This window comes from Perognathus longimembris, chromosome 5 (assembly GCF_023159225.1).
Source record: "Perognathus longimembris pacificus isolate PPM17 chromosome 5, ASM2315922v1, whole genome shotgun sequence".
NCBI lineage: Eukaryota > Metazoa > Chordata > Mammalia > Rodentia > Heteromyidae > Perognathus > Perognathus longimembris.
This window is the reverse complement of record NC_063165.1, coordinates 87178630-87198116: the sequence shown is the minus strand read 5'-3', so window position 1 is coordinate 87198116 and position 19487 is coordinate 87178630. Positions and strand designations below refer to the sequence as shown.

At 37.6% G+C, this 19487-nt stretch overlaps 1 protein-coding gene across 2 annotated transcripts in view; it reads right to left on the bottom strand.

Moving 5' to 3' along the window:
• Snx2 (sorting nexin 2) overlaps positions 1–19487 on the bottom strand; it is a 53804-nt gene that overhangs the window by 13765 nt on the left and 20552 nt on the right. For both annotated transcript variants that reach the window (XM_048347282.1, XM_048347281.1), the window contains exons 3-7: positions 16870–17033; positions 15224–15290; positions 14936–14979; positions 13285–13426; positions 7664–7742 (exon numbers count right to left, since the gene is read on the bottom strand). In XM_048347282.1, the coding sequence (XP_048203239.1) occupies positions 7664–7742; positions 13285–13426; positions 14936–14979; positions 15224–15290; positions 16870–17033 (496 nt within the window). The remainder of the gene's footprint in view (positions 1–7663; positions 7743–13284; positions 13427–14935; positions 14980–15223; positions 15291–16869; positions 17034–19487) is intronic.

Here is a 19487-nt window from a genome sequence, read left to right as displayed (position 1 = left end):
CAGGGCTTCATGCATGCAAGGCAAGCACTCTGCTGCTAAGCCACATTCCCAGCCCTGAAGTCAGTAAATTTTTTTTCCCCAGTACTGGGGCTTGAACTCAGGATTTTTGCCCTTGCTCAGCTTACTTTCAGGGTTGGTGGTCTACGACTTGAGCTATGCCTCCAATTTTTTTTTTCCCCAAGTAATTTTGGAGCTGGAATCTCAAGTATTTTTCTGCCAAGATGAATTAAAATCCATACACTCCTGATTTCAAGGCTGCTGAGGGGCTACGATTACAGGTGTACAGCTACTGTGCCTGGCTTCCATTTTTTAAAATAAGATAAAATATTCCTAAGTTTGTAAAGTTTCAGGAGAAAAAAACCCCACAAAAACCTTCTCAAGAACCAAATTCTATACAATGGTTACAATGACTGCCATGTTTAAAAGGTAATTTGTTTTATACATTTAAATAGACATATGGCATAGTATAAACTCAATTTTCAGTTGTTAGCCCACATGAACAACTGTAATAAAACAGAACATTGACTAGATATGTGGAATATAATATATAATGCAGTTAAAAACTTCTCCCTTTATTATACAGCTAAAGCAGATGTAGTGAGAACATTCTTAGAAGTATAAGAAATGTCAGTATTTTCCCACTGGAATTTAACTTATAATCTTAACTTGGAAGTCTCCCAACACTATTAGGTAAGCTATTTAGTTGTTTATACTTCATACTACTTGTGTCTTAAGTGGTTACCGTAGAGCTAGCAAACACTGGTAAAATGAACAAGTGGGAAGAATGATAAAGCATCTAGCACTCAATCTAAGAAACATTCAATTATTTCAAACAAATGGAAATACCTAATACTACTTATATTCATATATATATATTTCTTTATTGTCAAAGTGAAGTACAAAGGGGTTACGGTTTCATATGTAAGGCAGTACATTTCTTATCCAACTTGTTACCTCCTCCCTTATTCCCCCCTCCCCCTCCCACTTCACCCCTCCCCACGCCCCCCCACGAGTTTTTCAGTTGGTTTGCACCATATGGTTGTGTTAAGTATTGCTGTTGCATTGGTTTGTGTCTTTTTTATCCTTTGTCTCTTGATTTTGACATTCCCTTTTCCAACACTAGTTCCAATACACGTATATACAATATCCAGGGTACCAAAATCAGTTACAGTGAGATCAGGGGGTAAAATCACGGGAAGGGAATACGAGAAGAAAAAAAAAAGAAGGGCGCCATTTCATATGGCATGTTGAAAATAACTACAACAGTGATACACCACTTGTCTCCATAACATGAAGTCCATTTCACTTAGCATCATCTTATGTGTTCATAAGGGCCTAGCTACTGGGCTACTGTGATCTTCTGCTAGGACAATCCAAGACGTGTGGAACTAATTATTCCCTCTGAGGGAAACCACAGAGTTCACGTTTCTTTGGGTCTAGCTCACTTCTTAGTATGATTTTTTCCAAGTCCTTCAATTTCCTTACAAATGAGACAGTGTCATTCTTTCTGATAGAGGCATAGAATTCCATTACAGTTATGTACCACATTTTCTTGATGTACTCATCAACTGAGGGGCATCTGGGTTGGTTCCATACTACTTATATTCTAAAACAGTTTTCCAAAGTGAAGTACGCAGATTTTGTCTCAAGCAGTATGTAAAAGCACTGATTCTATGATCAAAAAGTCTGAAATAAACTTACATACATATTTCTCTTGAAAAATCATATTTAACAGCATTATATTAATGCCTGAAAAATTCTTCAAGAAATAAACTTGGTTTAACTTTGATAAGCCTTGTATTAACAAAAATCAGTTGGTCCACTTTTTTTCATTCTGTTGCATACATTGCTCTATAATGAAATCAACTGTGGAAAATAATATTATGGGAAAAAGACAGTAAAACTTTCTTTCTTGTTAAGGGCTACATGGAAGACTAACTAAAAAGAAACGGAAAATAAAGACATAAAAAAGTATGAGGAGCTGGGTGCTGGTGGCTCATGCATGTAATCCTAGCTACTCAGGAGGCTGAGACCTGAGGATCACAGTTCGAAAGGCATCATGCGCAGGAAAGTCTGAGACTCTTATCTCCAATGAATCCCAGAGAACTGGAAGTGGTGCTGTGGCTCAAAGTGGTACAGTGCTAGCCTTGAGTGTAAAAGCTCAGGACAGTGCCCAGGCCTTGAGTTCAAGTAACATGACAGAAAAAAAAAAAAAAAAGGATGAGAAATAGAACCATCAGAAGACAGACTGGGAGATACATGGAACTGGCAAAAATTACAGACACAATAAAGGCAGCAAGTAAGCAACTGTTCTTCAGATTTTTTTCAAGCAAAGATTACTAATAATTGACACTATTTCATAGGGCTTTCAAGTTCCTATTTACTCACTAAAAACAATACAAAATAAAGAGGTTATAAACAATACCTGAGACCAACAAAGTTAAAAATAGTTCTCTACATTTCTTTATAGAGAGCTGTGTCATTACCATTCCTTAGGCCCTCTGCTGGAAAGGTAGAATCAAATCAGAATCCAGGCATGCCTTTTCAATTGTCTCCTTTAGGATTACATCTGTAGGACAGTGATGTATCACATCTCTTAATGTAAAACACCTTGTACTGACTTTTGGTATGTAGTACCGACTGTGCTTTATTGGAGCTGTTATTAGTTAATGATGTTACTCAAGAATGATTTCTTCCCAGATGATGACTAAGAAGCCAATACAAAAATAATGCTAGAGCTAGGTGCCAGTGGCTCATGCCAGTAATCCTAGCTACTCAAGAGGCTGAGACCTGTAGATCGCAGTTCAAAGCCAGCCCAGGTAGCAAAGTCTGTGACACTCTTATCTCCCAACTAACCACCAGAAAACTGGAAGTGGCACTGTGGCTCAAGTGGAAGAGAGCTAGCCTTGAGTTAAAGAGCTCAGGAACAGCGCCAGGCCCAGAGTTCAAGCCCCACGACAGTCCCCCAAAAAGCCCGGTGCCACAACGATAAGAGAACTTTTTTTCTGAGGTTTTGATTTTTGTTTTTCTATTAATGGAGGGTCTTGAATGACTTTAATTTTGTTTAGATGACTATAGAACTTGGAATAGCTCTTGCTACAATTGACATGGAATATACTGCTTTACTGATCTTTTAATATGAACACACAAACATATACATAATTTGAGTTTTTGGAAACTGTGGTATCAACTTTGGAAATAGTATCTCAGTTTCCCTCTCCATTGACTTGATGTTGTTGCATAGAAATTACAAGTCAAATTGGTTTATAAAATTGGATTTTTCCATTTGTACAGGGTAGGGTACTGTATTAAATAAGTAAAGTCTCATCTATGTGGGTTTGATTGCAGAAACTAATAAAGTATTCTGTAAATAATGAAAAAAAATCTGTTACATTAAACTTAAATGCAAATGCTAACAGTGAGAGAACAAAAAGGCAGGATGATCCTGGGTTTTGAGTGGTATTCATTTGTTCATTCAGCAAATATTTTCTGAACACTTATATGTCAGACCATTAGTAATTCTGAGCCACTAATACACATTGCCCAGTGAAGCTTACTCTTTGACACAAGACAGATAATAAGCTATAAGCAATTAAAATATACATTATACAGTATGAGAATAGAAAATAGGGCACCTAGGAGCAAGTGTGTAAAATGTGGCTGGTGATAATTAAAATAGATTAGGCCAAATGCGGTGCATCTGTAATTCTGACAAAGGAAAGAGAACTGGGAGCAAGACTCTGTCTCAAAACAAAAAATGCAAAAAAACCAAAACACAAACCAAACCAATCCCAAACAAAAAACCCAAAATAGATAAACAAATAACTATGTCAGAATGCCAAAAATAAAATTTTTTTTTCACTGGACAATAATATCTGACCATTTAAACTTGAAAGAGGAATTGGAATTGGCCATGCAGACCCCTGGGAAAAAAGGTAGAAAAAGAATACCTGGGGTACTGAAAGGTCAGTGTGGTTCAAAGCACGTGAGTGAGCTCAGTGGAGAGGAGACGGCTCTGGCATGCATGGGGCTTGCTGTCCGCTGGGCTTTCTGAATGAAATCAGGAGTTAGTGTGACCTGATTTATGTAGTAAGAGGATTATTCTAGCTGCTAAATTAAAAATGAGAACTACCAAAGATGGAAACAGGGAGACCAATCTGGATACTACTGTAGTTAATTAAGACCTTTGTCAGAAGATTGATGAAAGAAAAATAGTTGCATTCTAGGTATCAAAAGCAAATGAAAGTATTTCCTGATGAATTAGGTATTCCTCAACAGTCTGCTACCCTCCAAATTCTTTGATATGAAAGAATAGATTAATTAATCTGTATTAACTGTCATACCTTAAATGAACACAGTATTAAATAATTCACTCATAGTAACTTGACTGAGGTTACAAGAGAAGTGAAGGATTGTGTAGCCTTCAACTGAAAAGCAATTTTAAATTTTGTATACTATTATCATGTTCCTCTAAATATCTGAGTTGGTATTTACTGAACTGCATTCTTAAGTCTAATCTCAATCAAAAAGCTGAGAACTGATTGTCCTTAATACTGAAATGAACTCACTATTAGCTCATAAGGTGTGAAGTACCCTCTAGAAAACCAAGTGAGCTGTATCTTTTTTTTTTGCCAGTCCTGGGCCTTGGACTCAGGACCTAAGCACTGTCCCTGGCTTCTTTTTGCTCAAGGAATAGCACTCTGCCACTTGAGCCACAGTGCCACTTCTGGCCGTTTTCTATATATGTGGTGCTGGGGAATCGAACCCAGGGCTTCATGTATAGGAGGCAAGCACTCTTGCCACTAGGCCATATTCCCAGCCTGAGCTGTATCTTTATATGCCTCTGTCTGCCTATCTCTGTCAAAGCAGCCTTCCATTTAGCACAGGCCATCCCAGAATTCCTCATCCTCTTGCTTCAGTCTCCCCAGTGCTGGGATTACAGGAGTGGCTTCTCACTCCCAGCTTACTTTACTGTGTACCAAGATGGGATACTTAATCAGTCTTTTCTTGCTAGCTATTTTAATGCCCGAGGTTTAGACTTTCATTAAAAATAGTTATCTTGGTTCTCTAAGTTGAACAAACATATTATGCTTGGTTCTAATGTTTAATAAATCCTCCGAACACTATATGAAAGCCACTTAGAGAAACAAGACATGCTAAAGGATTTTAAAGAATGCAGTTTTAAAAACTAAGCATAGACATTCCCTACGATCCAGTCACACCACTCCTTGGCATCCACGCGGAGCACTATGAGCATGGATGTATAGGATAGGGTCACCTGCACATCCATCTTCATCGCTGCACTATTCCCAATAGCCAAGGTATGCAAACAACCCAGATGCCACACAACTGATGAGTGGATCCAAAAACGTGTGGTACCTACATACAATGGGATTTTACATAACCTTTGGAAAGAATAAAATAATATAATTTTCAGGGAAATGGATGGAACTAGAACAAATAACGTTAAGTGAGTAAGCCAAGCTAAGAGAGACAAGCAACAACACATTATCTCCCTGATATGCGGAAGTTAGATCTAAAATGCACTGGGATATGACAAATTACACAGGATTCTAGATACTCACATACAGTGAGACCAAAAGAAGATAGTCTTAGGGGAGAAACACAGGCTGAATACCCAAGTACCTCTTCATATGCATATAAAATAATATACGTATTGAAACCAAGTCCAAAGATACGGAACCAAAGGACTTTTTTCTTAATTTGTTCTTTTTCTGATGACTCCATATTCTTTACCTTATATTATACAGGGTATTCATGTGCACATCTGTGGGGGGGGGGCAGAGGGCAGAGAATGGGGGGGAGGGTGAAAAAGTACAGCAGTGGAGTACACTGGATATTGATGAAAGTGAACTATGCAACTCTGAGTTGAGACAGGAGGGAGGAACTGGGAGAGAATGAGGGAACAGATGACACAGTACTAAAGGAAATTTACTTATTATCTGATGTATGTAAATATAACCCTACTGTATATAAACTCTAAAATAACATTAAGGGGGAAATAAGGGAGGAGGTAACAAATGTTACCTGCTCCCTTACGTACAAAACTGTAACCTCTCTGTACATCACTTTGACAATAATTATTCAGAAAAAAATAACATTAAAGTGAGTTTGAAAAAAATGCAGTTTTAAAATCTTGTACACATTAAAAAACAAATTGCACAGGAACCAAATTTGAATTTGAAAAAAAAAGAGTAAAACTTAAAGAATTATTTAAGTTCCTTTGATCTACAACTTTCTGCTTATATTTCATTTTTTTCCTAATGGAAAATCAATTTTGTTATCACATTATATACTGCTTCTTTCTTTTTTCTTTTAACTGCTAATTGCACTAAAGTAGCATTTAATAAGTAACATTTACCAGTAAAGAAAAATGGCTTTACACAAATACTAAGCAAAGTTTCAATATCCCCTTAATACTCTCAATGTTTAATACAACACCAAGATATAGAATGTACTATCCAATGTAGTCAAGTTAGAAAGAAAAGGCAGACTCAAATTATATGTCCTTGGTACAATAAATCTTCATTAAGTACCTTATCAAGCATGCCATCTGAAATATTTCAAATTTACTCATAGAAAAATAAGACTTGAAAGGTTTTTCAAAGGGTAATGGTTACATTTTCAGGAGGAATTAAGTGAAATCAAGAGGGAATGTTATGTACCTTTATTCTTAAAAATATTCTGTCTATAACGACTCTCACAAAACAATCAATTCTAATGGCTAAACTTTTCTTAACTTCATTTAAATCCTTTTCCTGGGTAATTTCTGACTCTCAGACATAATTCTACCATTTAGTTTTTTCTAATAAAACATTTAGAACTGTATTATTTCACCACACTTGACTTCTAATATTGGTCTCAACTCTTTTCTGTAACCACAACCTTCATATTTTCTTCTTACACACATAATTTCTTAGTGCTCTTAATGACTACATCTAGGGTATAATTCTATCCTCAAATCATTCTTTTCCTTGTAGCTAGTGCAAAAATTGATGTCATTTTGTTAGACCATTAATGAGGATTAATAAAAGCAATTCAAATACAGTACTGTATTGCAGAAAGAAGAAATTGGGGGGGGGGGTCAGTTGTGGGGCTTGAACTCTGGGCCTGGGCTCTGCCCTTGAGCTTTTCAGCTCAAGGCTAGCGCTCTACCACTTGAGCTATACCATCAATTCTGGTTTTCTGGTGGTTAATGGAGATAAGAGTCTCATGGAGGGGCTGGGAATATGGCCTAGTGGTAAAGTCCTTGTCTCGTATACATGAAGCCCTGGGTTCGATTCCTCAGCACCACATATATAGAAAAAGCCAGAAGTGGCGCTGTGGCTCAAGTCTCTGAGTGCTAGCCTTGAGCAAAAAGAAGCCAGGGACAGTGCTCAGGCCCTGAGTTCAAGCCCCAGGACTGGCAACAAAAACAAAAAAAGAGTCTCCTGGAGACTTTTCTGTCCAGGTTGGCTTTGAACTGCAGTCTGCAGATCTCAGCCTCCTGAGTAACTAGGATTACACAGGGTCAGCCACCAGAGCCCAGTTGAAAAAAGCGATTTTGTAAATTAGGTTTTTGAAACAAAATTAAACAGTAAAACATAGATTTGTATTTCTCAAATAAAGCACATGCATCATAAAGTACTGAACACAGAATTACCTTTCGAGGGCTGCTCTCCTTTTTTCCACAAATTCGGTGGAGGATGAATCTTCTTTACCTACTTTAACCTTGGTCATACCTTTGAAAAAGTTGAGTGAGATTCACCATTATTTCAGACCACGGTGAAAAAGACTTGTAATCACTTAGTCAGGGTTTAAATTGTACACTTCGAGTTTGAACTTGTTAAAAAAAAATCTCCTAAGGTTTTAACTATGTTAAAGAGGTGCTGCTTTGAGGGGTTAAATTTCATGCAAAGTTAACACCGCTTCTTTGTAAATAAATCCCTAGAATATGGCATAAAGCATGAGTTTTGTGGAGTTTTTGACCCATATGTTATTTATAGAAAAGCTCACGTCCAAGCTTGTCTATATATTTTATGCTTATTTCAGGAATATTCTCCTCTTTGTGAAAGTGTCCAGCCCAGGCCTCATGCATGGTGTAGCACTCTAGCATGGAGCCAAATCCCCAACCGCAATACTGTTACATTCCAGTGTTCACAGCAGAATTTCTGAATAAGCAATTTGATGCTCAATTCACATTTTTATTTTTATAAGCAGTAAACAATGTTCTTTACTTTCTGGATGACAGAAATGAAGATAAAAAATGTACCTGATGAATTTGTTAAGTGCATTCCCTACTACAAGAACATGTTCTGGATTCCCGCAGCTGGGATGCTGAGGTTTTTACTTGTTTGTGGGGATTTTTTTTGGGCTTTATTTTTGACACAGGGTCTTGCTTGTTGCACAAGCTGGCCTTGAAGGCTGGAGTTCAAGGGATCCTCCTACCTCAGCCTCCTAAGTAGGTGAAACCATGATGGTCCCCAGTAAGGTGGTTTTATAATAGGTAAAGAACAAACTCTCTAATAGAGACATTTGAAATACTTCAAATTTTAAAAGCAAAAATCATGTTAACTAGGAGATGGGAATATGACCTAGTGGCAAAGTACTTGCCTAGCATGCATGGAGCACTGGGTTCGATTCCCCAGCACCACATATATAGAAAAAGCCGGAAGTGGTGCTGTGGCTCAAGTGGCAGAGTGCTAGCCTTGAGCAAAAAGAAGCCAGGGACAGTGCTCAGGCCCTAAATTCAAGCCCCAGGACTGGCAAAAACCAAAACAGTCATGTTAATTAGGCTGGGGAAATAGTCCAGTGGTAGTTCATATGTTTAACATGCACGAGGGTCTTGGTTCAATTTCCAGCACACACACACAAACCATTACATTAGTTATTTCTATTTTGGCAATTTCTATTTTAAAACTAAAATGTTAGACTACACATTTTCCTGTTATTTCCTCATTCTTCTCCCTTTTAGAAATACATTCTGCCAGTGCCAGTAAACTCATGCATGTAATCCTAGTTAATCTGGACGCTGAGATCTGAGGATCCAGGTTTAAAGACAGTCTGGACTGACAAATCCTAGAGCTTCTATCTCCAATTTGAACTAGCAAAAGGCCAGAACTGGAGGCATGGCTTAGGTAGAGGACACACTCTGAGGCCCAAAGCCCCTGTTCTGGCACCAGAAAACAAAAATAGAAATAAAAAGCACAAAACTTACAAAATATTAAAAGTCAATTCTGTGGAGAAAAAGAAAAAAAGAAGAATTTTGAAATGCATTTTGAAAGAGGATGAATATGGCCAAAATCGATTGTTCACTACTATGAGAATAGACCAACAAAGAAACAACAAAACTTACTGAAATTGTTTTGGGAAGGGAGTAAGGGAAGAAGGGTGACTGATAGAGGGAGTGAGATGATTAGAACACACTGTAAACATGTATAATGTAACTATGAAATTTCCCTCTACAACTAATCTAATAAAAAACCGTGTGTGTGTGTGTGTGTGTGTGTGTGTGTGTGTGTGTGTGTGTGTGTAAATGAAGTACTGATATAGATATGCCAGGACCTGGCAACGTCTTTTAAAAAACAAGCACATTAAAGCTTAGTAGTTCCCACCTGTATTCAACAGGCTGACACCTGAGGATCCAGGCTCAAAGCCAACCTGGGCAGGAATGTCTGTGAGACTCATATCTCCAATTAACCACGAGAAAACCTGAAGTGGAGCTGTGGCTCAAAGTGGTAGAGTGCTAGCCTTGAGCAATTGAGCTCAGGGAGCGCATCCAGGCCTGGGGTTCAGGGCCCAGGACAAACAAACAAACAAAAGAATACTAAATGGAAGAGGCATGTCACAAAGAAGTACATACAACATGATTTGCTTTATGTGAAACATGTTCAGTAGGCAAATGAACTAAGAAAAATGCATAGGGCTGTGCTCAGGAAAATAGGGTTACTGGATCCCTTCTGGATGAAATAACATTGAAAGTAATTTCAGTAGTACATACTCAATTCTGAATGCATTAAGAGCCATTAAATTAAATAGGCAAAGGACATATGCTTATGCTATCTCAAAAAGAGCCCTTAAAAATAGCTGGGTGCTGGTGGCTCATGGCTATAATCCTAGCAAATCAGGAGGTTGAGATCTGAGGATACTGATTGAGTTGAGACTTACCTCCAATTAACCAACCCCAAACCACAAGTGGAGCTGTAGCTCCAAGTGGTAGAGCACTAGCCTTGAGCACAAAAGCTCAGGGACAGTGCCTAGGCCTGAGTTCAAGCCCTATGACTGACAAAAAAAAAATTTAAAAAATGGATTAAGACTGGGTGACAGTGGCTCACACCTGTAATCCCAGCCACTCAAGAGGCTGAGATCTCAGGATTTTGGTTAAAAGCCAGCCTGGTGCAGGAAGTCCCTGAGATTCTTATCTCTAGCTAGCCACAAAAAACTGAAAGGGAAGCTATGGCTCAAGTGGTAGAGTGCCTAGAGTGCTAGTCTTTTTTTTTTTTTTTGGCCAGTCCTGGGCCTTGAACTCAGGGCCTGAGCACTGTCCCTGGCTTCTTTTTGCTCAAGGCTATAGAGTGCTAGTCTTGAGGGGAAAAAAGTACAGGGATATTGGCCAGGCCCTGAGTGCAAGCCCCAGGACTAGCAAAACAGATAAGAGTTCAAGGCTGGTACAATAAATAAACAAGCAAACATTTTTTTAAAAAGATTATATAGGGTCACGCATAGAGGTATATGTCTTTAATTGCACATATTCAGCAAAATGAACTCAAAGAGAAGAAAACAGGAGGATTTTATTGTTGTCCTTATGTTTAATGTTCTAGGTGAATTTCCTTTGGCGTACCCATGTGGTTACTGTGTATGATTTTGGTACAATGGATATTGTATATATGCTTACCTGAACTAGGAAAGGGAAAGAAAAACAAGGGTGTAACAAATATGACAAGAAACGTACCCACTACCTTATTATGTAACTATACCCCCTCTGTACATCACCTTGTCAATAAAATTTAATTAAAAAAAAAAGATGATGTAGGGTCACACATGACAGTGTATGTCTTTAATCCCAGATATTCAGAAATCAGAGAATGGAAGAATCACAATTCAAAGCCAGCTTGTGCAAAAAGTCAGCAAGGAGGGCACTGTGGTGATGACCAAAATCTCAGCTGTTCAGGAGTCACAGTTAGAAAGGAGTAGAGGTCTGAGGCTAGCCCTGGCCAAAATGTGACATCTTATCTGAAGAATAACAAAAGCAAAAAGCTATAGAACGATTAACACATGACTTATTAGTTTAACAAAAGGTAACATTTTGAGAACGAAGACTCTTGACTACACTGAATTTCCTGCTTTAGGCTCCTGAGTGCTGGGACAACAGGTGTGAACCACCAGGCCTGGATAGCACAGGGTTTTGGTTTTTTTTTTTTACTATATTTTATTGATTGATTGATTGAATGATTGCCAGTCCTGGGGCTTGGACTCGGCCTGAGGCTTCTTTTTTGCTCAAGGCTAGCACTCTATCACTTGAGCCACAGCAGCACTTCTGGCTTTTTCTGTGTATGTGGTGCTGAGGAATCGAACCCAGGACTTCATATTTACAAGGCAAGAACTCTACCACTAGGCCATATTCCCAACCCTTGGACAAGAGTTCTTATCTGGAGTTCAGAATATTCAGACCATCTGGAGTTTTTAGATATCTTTTTGTAGGAGCTACAAGGTCTCTTTTCATAATGGGATTAAGCTACTATGCTTGTTCTTAATTTCTGGGAGTTTTATAAAAATCATGTGATATGATAGGTCACAACAAACTGAATCCAATTTTGTCTGTCTGAGACAGGGTGAAGCTCAATATACAGTCTACGTGGTCTCAAATCAACATCCTTCTTCCTCTGGTTCCTGACTGCTGGAATTAAAGATGTGTAATCATACTTCTAATTAAACCAGAGATTAGAGATGTGTAACAAAACCAAACCAAACCAGAAACCTAAACAGTCTTAGGAAATGTTTTGTCTTACAAAAATTATTTCCACCAAGACTGTTCAATGTGAGTTTATTTATTAATGAATGAAAATTCAAAAGATATAGCCCACAAGAGCAAAAGCTCTTTTAGTGTCTTGAATAAAATTAAGAATGTAAGGTTAGCAGGAGAACATTTGCCTAGCCATGCTTAAGGCCTTGAGTTTGGGCTCCCAGAACATCATACACACATACATGCATGTGCGTGAGTACAATACACACCCTTTGAAACCAAAAGTTAAAAAACCATTTGATTACATTTATAAACTAAAAAAAAAAACACCTGTAATCTGGGGCTGGCAATATGGCCTAGTGGCAAGAGTGCGCACCTCACATACATGAAGCCCTGGGTTCGATTCCCCAGCACCACATATACGGAAAATGGCCAGAAGTGGCGCTGTGGCTCAAGTGGCAGAGTGCTAGCCTTGAGCAAAAAGAAGCCAGGGACAGTGCCCAGGCCATGAGTTCAAGCCCCAGGACTGGCAAAAAAAACACAAAAACTGTAATCTAAATATGCCAGGTTTCAAAAAAGATACCAATAAAATTATTTTCAGCAAAATTCATTTGAAACTTAAAGTATTTTAATAATCACAATGAAAAATGAAACAAGAAAAATACTACTGAACTTTAAGAGATGACAGGTGTCTTAGTAGTTGGGTTAAGAAGAGTCATCTTATGTCATTTTTTTTCAAGTACTAGGGCTTGAACTCAGAGCTTTGCTCCCCGGGCTGGCTTTTTGCTAGTTAAATGGAGGCAAGAGTCTCAAAATTTTGTCTGTCTGGGCTGGCTTCAAACCATGATCCCTAGATCTTAGCTTCCGGAGTAGGTAAGATTATAGGCATGAGACACAAGCACCTAGGCTGCATTTTTTAAACTAAGTGTTTATTCTTGGTACAAGTAGAAATGAAAGAGTTTTTCTGTTGTTTTGTGGTTTTTGCAACAGTCTCACTATCTAACCTCAACTGGTCTAGAACTTGCTAGAAAAACTGAGGTATGAAATAAAATGAGAGGATCTGAGACAGCTTGTTTATGTACAAAGCTAAATCAAACAATATCCTAGGAAGGACTCAATAAAATGGTATTCTAATGATCCTAAAAGTTGTGGTTTACAATATTCAACACCCAAAGTCTGATGTGTTAGAAAATAAAACGAAATAGAATGTTTAAATTCTCAATTTCTAGACATTATGAGAGTGATTTATGGAATCTACACATTTTTGCAGTTAAAATAGAACTAGTAAAAATAACAAAAGATTATTTTTAATTCATGCTTACCTACTATACTCTTTTCTGGAGCTGGTGGCACAATGTAACCAACATGCAAATACTTGTTTGCTAATTTGCTATGCAAACCAAGAAAGTCACTGAATCTTCTTTTAACTGAAAAGTCACTCTTACTGAACATGGAAAGAGAAGTCTACAAATGAAGAATAGGCATTAAGAATTTCAATAGTACCCAATTATCTACAAGTTAATGCTCTACATAATTGTCAACACACACATACATACAGAGTACTCTGAGAAAAAATATAGAGGATATACATTGTGGCACACAGATTTCAAAGCCCTAAATCAATGGATTTCTTTTCCTTTTTTTTCAAACCTTAAGAGGATAGAAAATATTATTTTACTCTATTGACCAACTTCATCCATAGCTAAAATGATTTATCCACTCAACCACAGTTACACTAATGATTCTGTGTATGTGTGTGGGGGGGGGGGGGAGGGGGGGTGTCTGTGTGTGCCTGCCAGTCCTAGAGTTTGACCTCAGGGTATGGGTAATGTTTCTGAGCTTTTGTGCTCAAGACTAGTGCCCTGACCTTTGAACCACAGTTCTGCTTAGAGCTCTTTGGTGGTTCACTGGAAATAAAAGTATCTCACAAACCTTCTTGCCAGGCTGGCTTTGAACCTCAATCCTTAGACCACAGCCTCCTGAGTAGATAGGATTATAAGCCTGAGCCACCAACTAATGATTCTTAAATCTTATGGCCCAGAGCTTCTAAGTTTCAATCCAGTATTTTCACATCTAGCATCACTCTAGTTAAATCTCACTGGCACCTCAAACTTACTGTATTTTCTCCCACTTGAACATGAGTTCCCCAAGACAAAAGCACTTGTTTTTGTTGTTTACTACTATACCCTAGTGCTTGCAATGAGATCTGCCACCATAAGGTGTTTAACAAACCCCATTCTCACTGTGTTCCTCCTCATCGTGTCTCTCCACCAATTGCAAAATTTCCCTAGTTGGCAACTTAAACACTCCTCTTCCTTACTTCTTATAGTCAAATCCTTTTGATTCAACTTTCTCCATACCTCAAAAATCCATTTATTTTGCTCATTTCCAGAGTCATTTCCTTGGTACAAACATTACTTCTTTCAAAGCAGGGATTGCCACAGTAGATCTTTTTTAAGATTTGAAGGCCTACAATCATTTAATGATTGTAATGGCATCCTAGCTGGCACAATCCTGAACTCTACATCTACTTTGACCTTTCAATTCATACTGAGGACAGAGATAGTTTTAACAAAATTTGAATACTGTCATGTTCTTGTCTCCCTCTCTTTAATACTTAGGACCACATCAAATATCTCAATGTGGCTGCTCATTACATCGCATTGAAGATCATTGCCAAATAATTCAGCATGACCCACTTCTAGAAGGCTGATGCTTTCTTAAATTCTGGATTTGACATATTTCTTTCTCACCTTTGTTTGGCTTGGAAGAACTTCCTCCCTAAGAAGCCTTGCCTGACACTCAAGTCTGGGTTAGTTTTCTTCCTATATACTCACACAACACTATCAAATCACTCACAACCCATGGTACAAAGCTCTTGGCAATCTTTGTGAGACAGTAACCTTTATAAAGGCTCACTTCCATCTTAAAGACTATCTATTATCCACCACACACAGCGACAAAAAGGCTCACCTTTGTAGTTACTCTGTATGCCATGTAAGCATTCATGCCATCACCTGTAAGGAAAATCAAGTACTATTAAAAAAAAACACATAAGCTTCAGTTGGTATTCACTCATGGTAGGGCTTTGCCTAGCATGTACGAGATTCTGCATTTGATACCTAGCACAATAAAAATAAGTAAAACAAAATGCTTTAAAGTGTCATTTTCACACTGTAATTACATGTTTAATCAGAAAAAAGGGCAAGACAAGACTTAACAGTCAAACGAGTAAAAAATATGAAATAAATAATTACTCACCAACTTTCTCTGGGTCTGACACACCAATTTCTATATCAAACATGTCTCCATTTGCTTCTTCTTCAATCTAGAGTAGTACATTTAATTTTGGTATTAAAATTTCCAATTTGTATTACTATCACAATACTAGTAATTTTAATTTTTCTCATCTATGTTCTACTTGAGTTACTGTCACAATAACCCACATTAAAAGCCACTTAGCATTCCCATTTCTGAAAAAAAACCAAAGTGTTGTTATCATTTGCTGACTGTGAAAACAAAACACAAATAAGGATCATTTGGAGAGGAAAAAAATGTGTTTGGAATTCCTCACATGTAGAAAAATGCTTATCCCCTCAATTTTTCCTTTTATTTTATTCAGGGTCTATGTAACACAAAATGGCCTCAAACTCCTGATCTTCCTTCAGCCTGATTTTTAGGATTACAAGGTAGCACCAGCAGGGTTACCTGCTTATATGCTGTTTAAGTCAATTGTTTTGAAGCACGATATACTTATAGAAAAGTATATTAATTTTAACTGTAAACTTTCACAAAATGAGGAACATCTTTGCAACTATACCTAAAATGAGAAACAAGTACTGCCAGTATATCCCAGAAGGCACTCTACTGTTTCCCCTCCAAGCCTAGTCTACGACTTCCAACAATGTTCTTTGGTTTTTACCTCTTTTTTTTTTTGCCAGTCCTGAGGATTGAACTCAGGGCCTGGGCACTGTCTCTGAGCTTCTTTTGCTCAAGGCTAGCACTCTACCACTTGAACCACAGCGCCACTTCCTGCTTTTTCTGTCTATTTGATTTGCTGAGGAATCAAACCCAGGGCTTCATGCATGCTAGGCAAGCACTCTACCACTAGGCCATATTCCCAGCCCAGGTTTTACCTCTTTTTACAGGTTCATCCCATGGAATCTCTAGCTATTCTCTAGCTAGTCATTTACTTAACTGTGGCCAAATTAGTGAAATATTTATGTACAAATTATTTTATATAAACAATTTTTAAATATTTGTTTTCCTTTTAAAACAGGTCCTAAAACATTGTTTCCCAAATGCATCTTATTATAAATTACTGATACTTCCAGGAGCCACCGCTCATGCTTGTAATCCTAGCTACTCAGGAGATCTGAAGACTGTGGTCTGAAGCTAGCCTGGGCAAGAAAGTCCATTAGACTCTTACTGCCAATAAACTGCTGGAGGTGGAGGTGTGGTTAAGTGGAGAGCAAGAGCCTTGAACAAAAGAAGCCAGAGCCCTGAGTTCAAACTCCAGGAACGGCACATACACACACAAAAATAGTAACAATAAAAATAAATTACTGCTCCTTCCAGAATGACAAGCCAAATAAACCTCAGTTTTTCATAAATTAAAAAAAACTGCAAAATTATGAGAACATATCATTAGCTGATATAGAACTTTTCTTTAAAAAATAAACAGGAAACTTGGGAGTGATAGAACTCTTGTCTAATGTGTACAAGGGCCCAAGTTTGATCCCAAGTACTACATCCATCCATCCATCCATCATTCTATTTCCCAACTTTTTTAGTGCAGTGCTGTTTTCCTAAAATACCTGAATGGCTTTGATTAGGAACGGCTAACAGGAAAGTGACACTGAGTACTATTTACATATACATTTTAGAAAACGACCATTTTCCCATACCTCTTCCCGGGATCTATCGAAGATCACAGGGGCAGACAGACTCTTGGATTCAATTCTAGGAGTAATGAGTGCCGTGGGGGTGACAGGGGTGACTGCAGGAGATGGTTCTGAGGATAGAATGGGTTCCCTTTCTGGGCTGTCCAAAGAAACTTCTTCTGTGGCTTCTAGACACAAAGTAAACAAGTTAATAGAAGAAATTAAAAAAAAACACCCAAAAAACCAACAGTCAATCTGGCAGTTAATGAAGTGTGGAAACATTTTTAATAATATCCAGAAATATCAAAACAATGTACTTAAACATTATTATTATAAAATAACTTTATAAATCTTTCAGTTGTTTAACTTTAAAACAAATAGAAACTTCGTTGGTTTGGGAAAAAAAACATTGAATCAGCTTAATTATACTACTGGAGATTTTCTATACTAGGAGAAAAGCAATGATGTAGCTACTTTTACTTTCATTTGTGTTTAAATTTGTTATATATCTTATGATAACTTACCTTTCAAATATTTTATTCAGGCTAGCACTATTATTATTATTATTTTGTTGATTGTGGGGCTTGAACTCAGGGCCTGGGAGCTGTCCCTGAGCCTCTCTGTGCTCAAGTCTACCTCTACCATTTGAATCAGAGCACCACTTCTGGTTTTTTAGTAATTAACGGGAGATAAGAGGCTCACAGGGGACTTTTCTGCCCAGGCCAGCTTCAAACCATGATCCTCAGATTTCAGCTTCCTGAGAGGCTAGGATTACAGGTGTGAGCAACCAGCGCCTGGCTATGATTATTTTATCTATCTATCTCTATTCATCTATCTAGATTGATACACGAGCACAAAATTTAGGGCAGAAAGTTATCTAGAACTATTGCAACTGGGGCTAAAAATTTTGTTATGTAAAAGCTGCAAAATTAGTAATCTAAAGCAACTAATTGCCAAAGATTATTGGATATTAGTTAAATACATAAATATTCTGTAAAGCAAATAAGTGTGTAGGTTTTAACTTAAAAAGTTCATTCAGTTGAAAGAGCTAAAATTAAATATATTGAAATCAATAAATGGAATGCCCAAGAGCATTGTGCTAAAGCATGGAGAAACATAAAGAAATGGAAAATATCATACCACCCCCAGGGGCTTATAGTCTAAGAAAACAAGATGTGGAATGTTAAATAATAATAATAATAAAGAGTATCACAAGACATTTAATTACTATATGAACTATAGACCACTATATTTTGCGTAGATACAGGAGACAATATAGTAGGGAAATAGCTTGTGATGCTGACCTGAGAAAACATAAATAGGTAGATAAAAATGACCTAGAAATAGAATAATAGCCTGAGCACACAGCAAAGCCAGAAGAGTAAAAATTACAAGCATTGAGAACAACACAAATCACAGTTCTGCTGGCCTACAGAAATGGCTGACAGCTGGACAGGTGAGGGATGATAGGATCAGACAAATGGTTTCTAACCTGAAGCTTCCGAGAGGTTTGGAAGGGTAGTCAGTGAGCCCTTTTAATAAATTAGTTAATTAATTCTGTGCTTAATCCTCTGGCTTGAACTCAGGGCCTGGGATTGTCCTTAGGCTTTTTCACTAAAGGCTAATAATGCTCTAATATGTGGGTGACACCGCCACTTCTGGCTTTTTTGTTAGGTGCTGTTCCTGGGCTTGAACTCAGGGCCTGGGCATACCGTACCTTGGCATTTTTTGTTCAAGGCTAGCCTTCTACCACTTGAGCCACAGTTCCACTTTGGGCTTTCTGATAGTTAATTGGACACAAGAAGCTCATGAACTTTTCTGCCCATGCTGGATTCAAAATGAGATCCTCAAATCTCAGCCTTCTGAGTAGCTATAATTACAGTCATGAGCCACCAATGCCCAGCTGCCATTTTAATTCTGTCTACGTTGAGATTCTTGGCATAGATCTCTTTATATAAGAAATTATTCACAGCTAGAGTACTTGGGGAAGAAAGAAGGAGAATACTTGGGGTACCAGTATTTGAATGTTAGGAAAACATTCTACCTCTTGAGCTATTCTTCTAGTCCTTTGATTTCTATTTTTGGGGATAAGATCTTGCTGCCTTTCTTTGCCTAGCCACCAATTCCTGATCCTCTGTCTGTTTCTGGGTAGTTGGGATTACAGGCACGTAATCAAAATCTTTATAACCAGAGAAAATAAAATGGACTTGGAAATTATTATCCTTTTTTTTTTATAAAGAAAATGAGCCCTAAGAAAGTTTTTTTTTAAAGAAGCAAGTTAAAGTAGATGTGAGATCTTTTAACCTACAAAAAATAAACAAAGCAGAAAGCATGAAAATAAAAAGCGAACAAAACAAAAATCCCTATGAATCTCAGCAGAGGCAGTGTTACTATAACAGCTCCACAGACAAAGCAACACAAAACAGAAAAGAGTAATTCTGAGATATCAGTAATTTCACTGATGCCAGGTTTTTTGTTTTGCAATAGGCTGCTTTATGAATTCTATGAGATATTATGTTAGGTTAAATATGATTAAAGTCACTAATACAGAAAGGGAACTAAAATAAATGGACAGATTTAGATTTAACAGTAGCAAACTGCTTTCATGACTTCTTTTAGTGTAAGAAAATGCTACAAACACA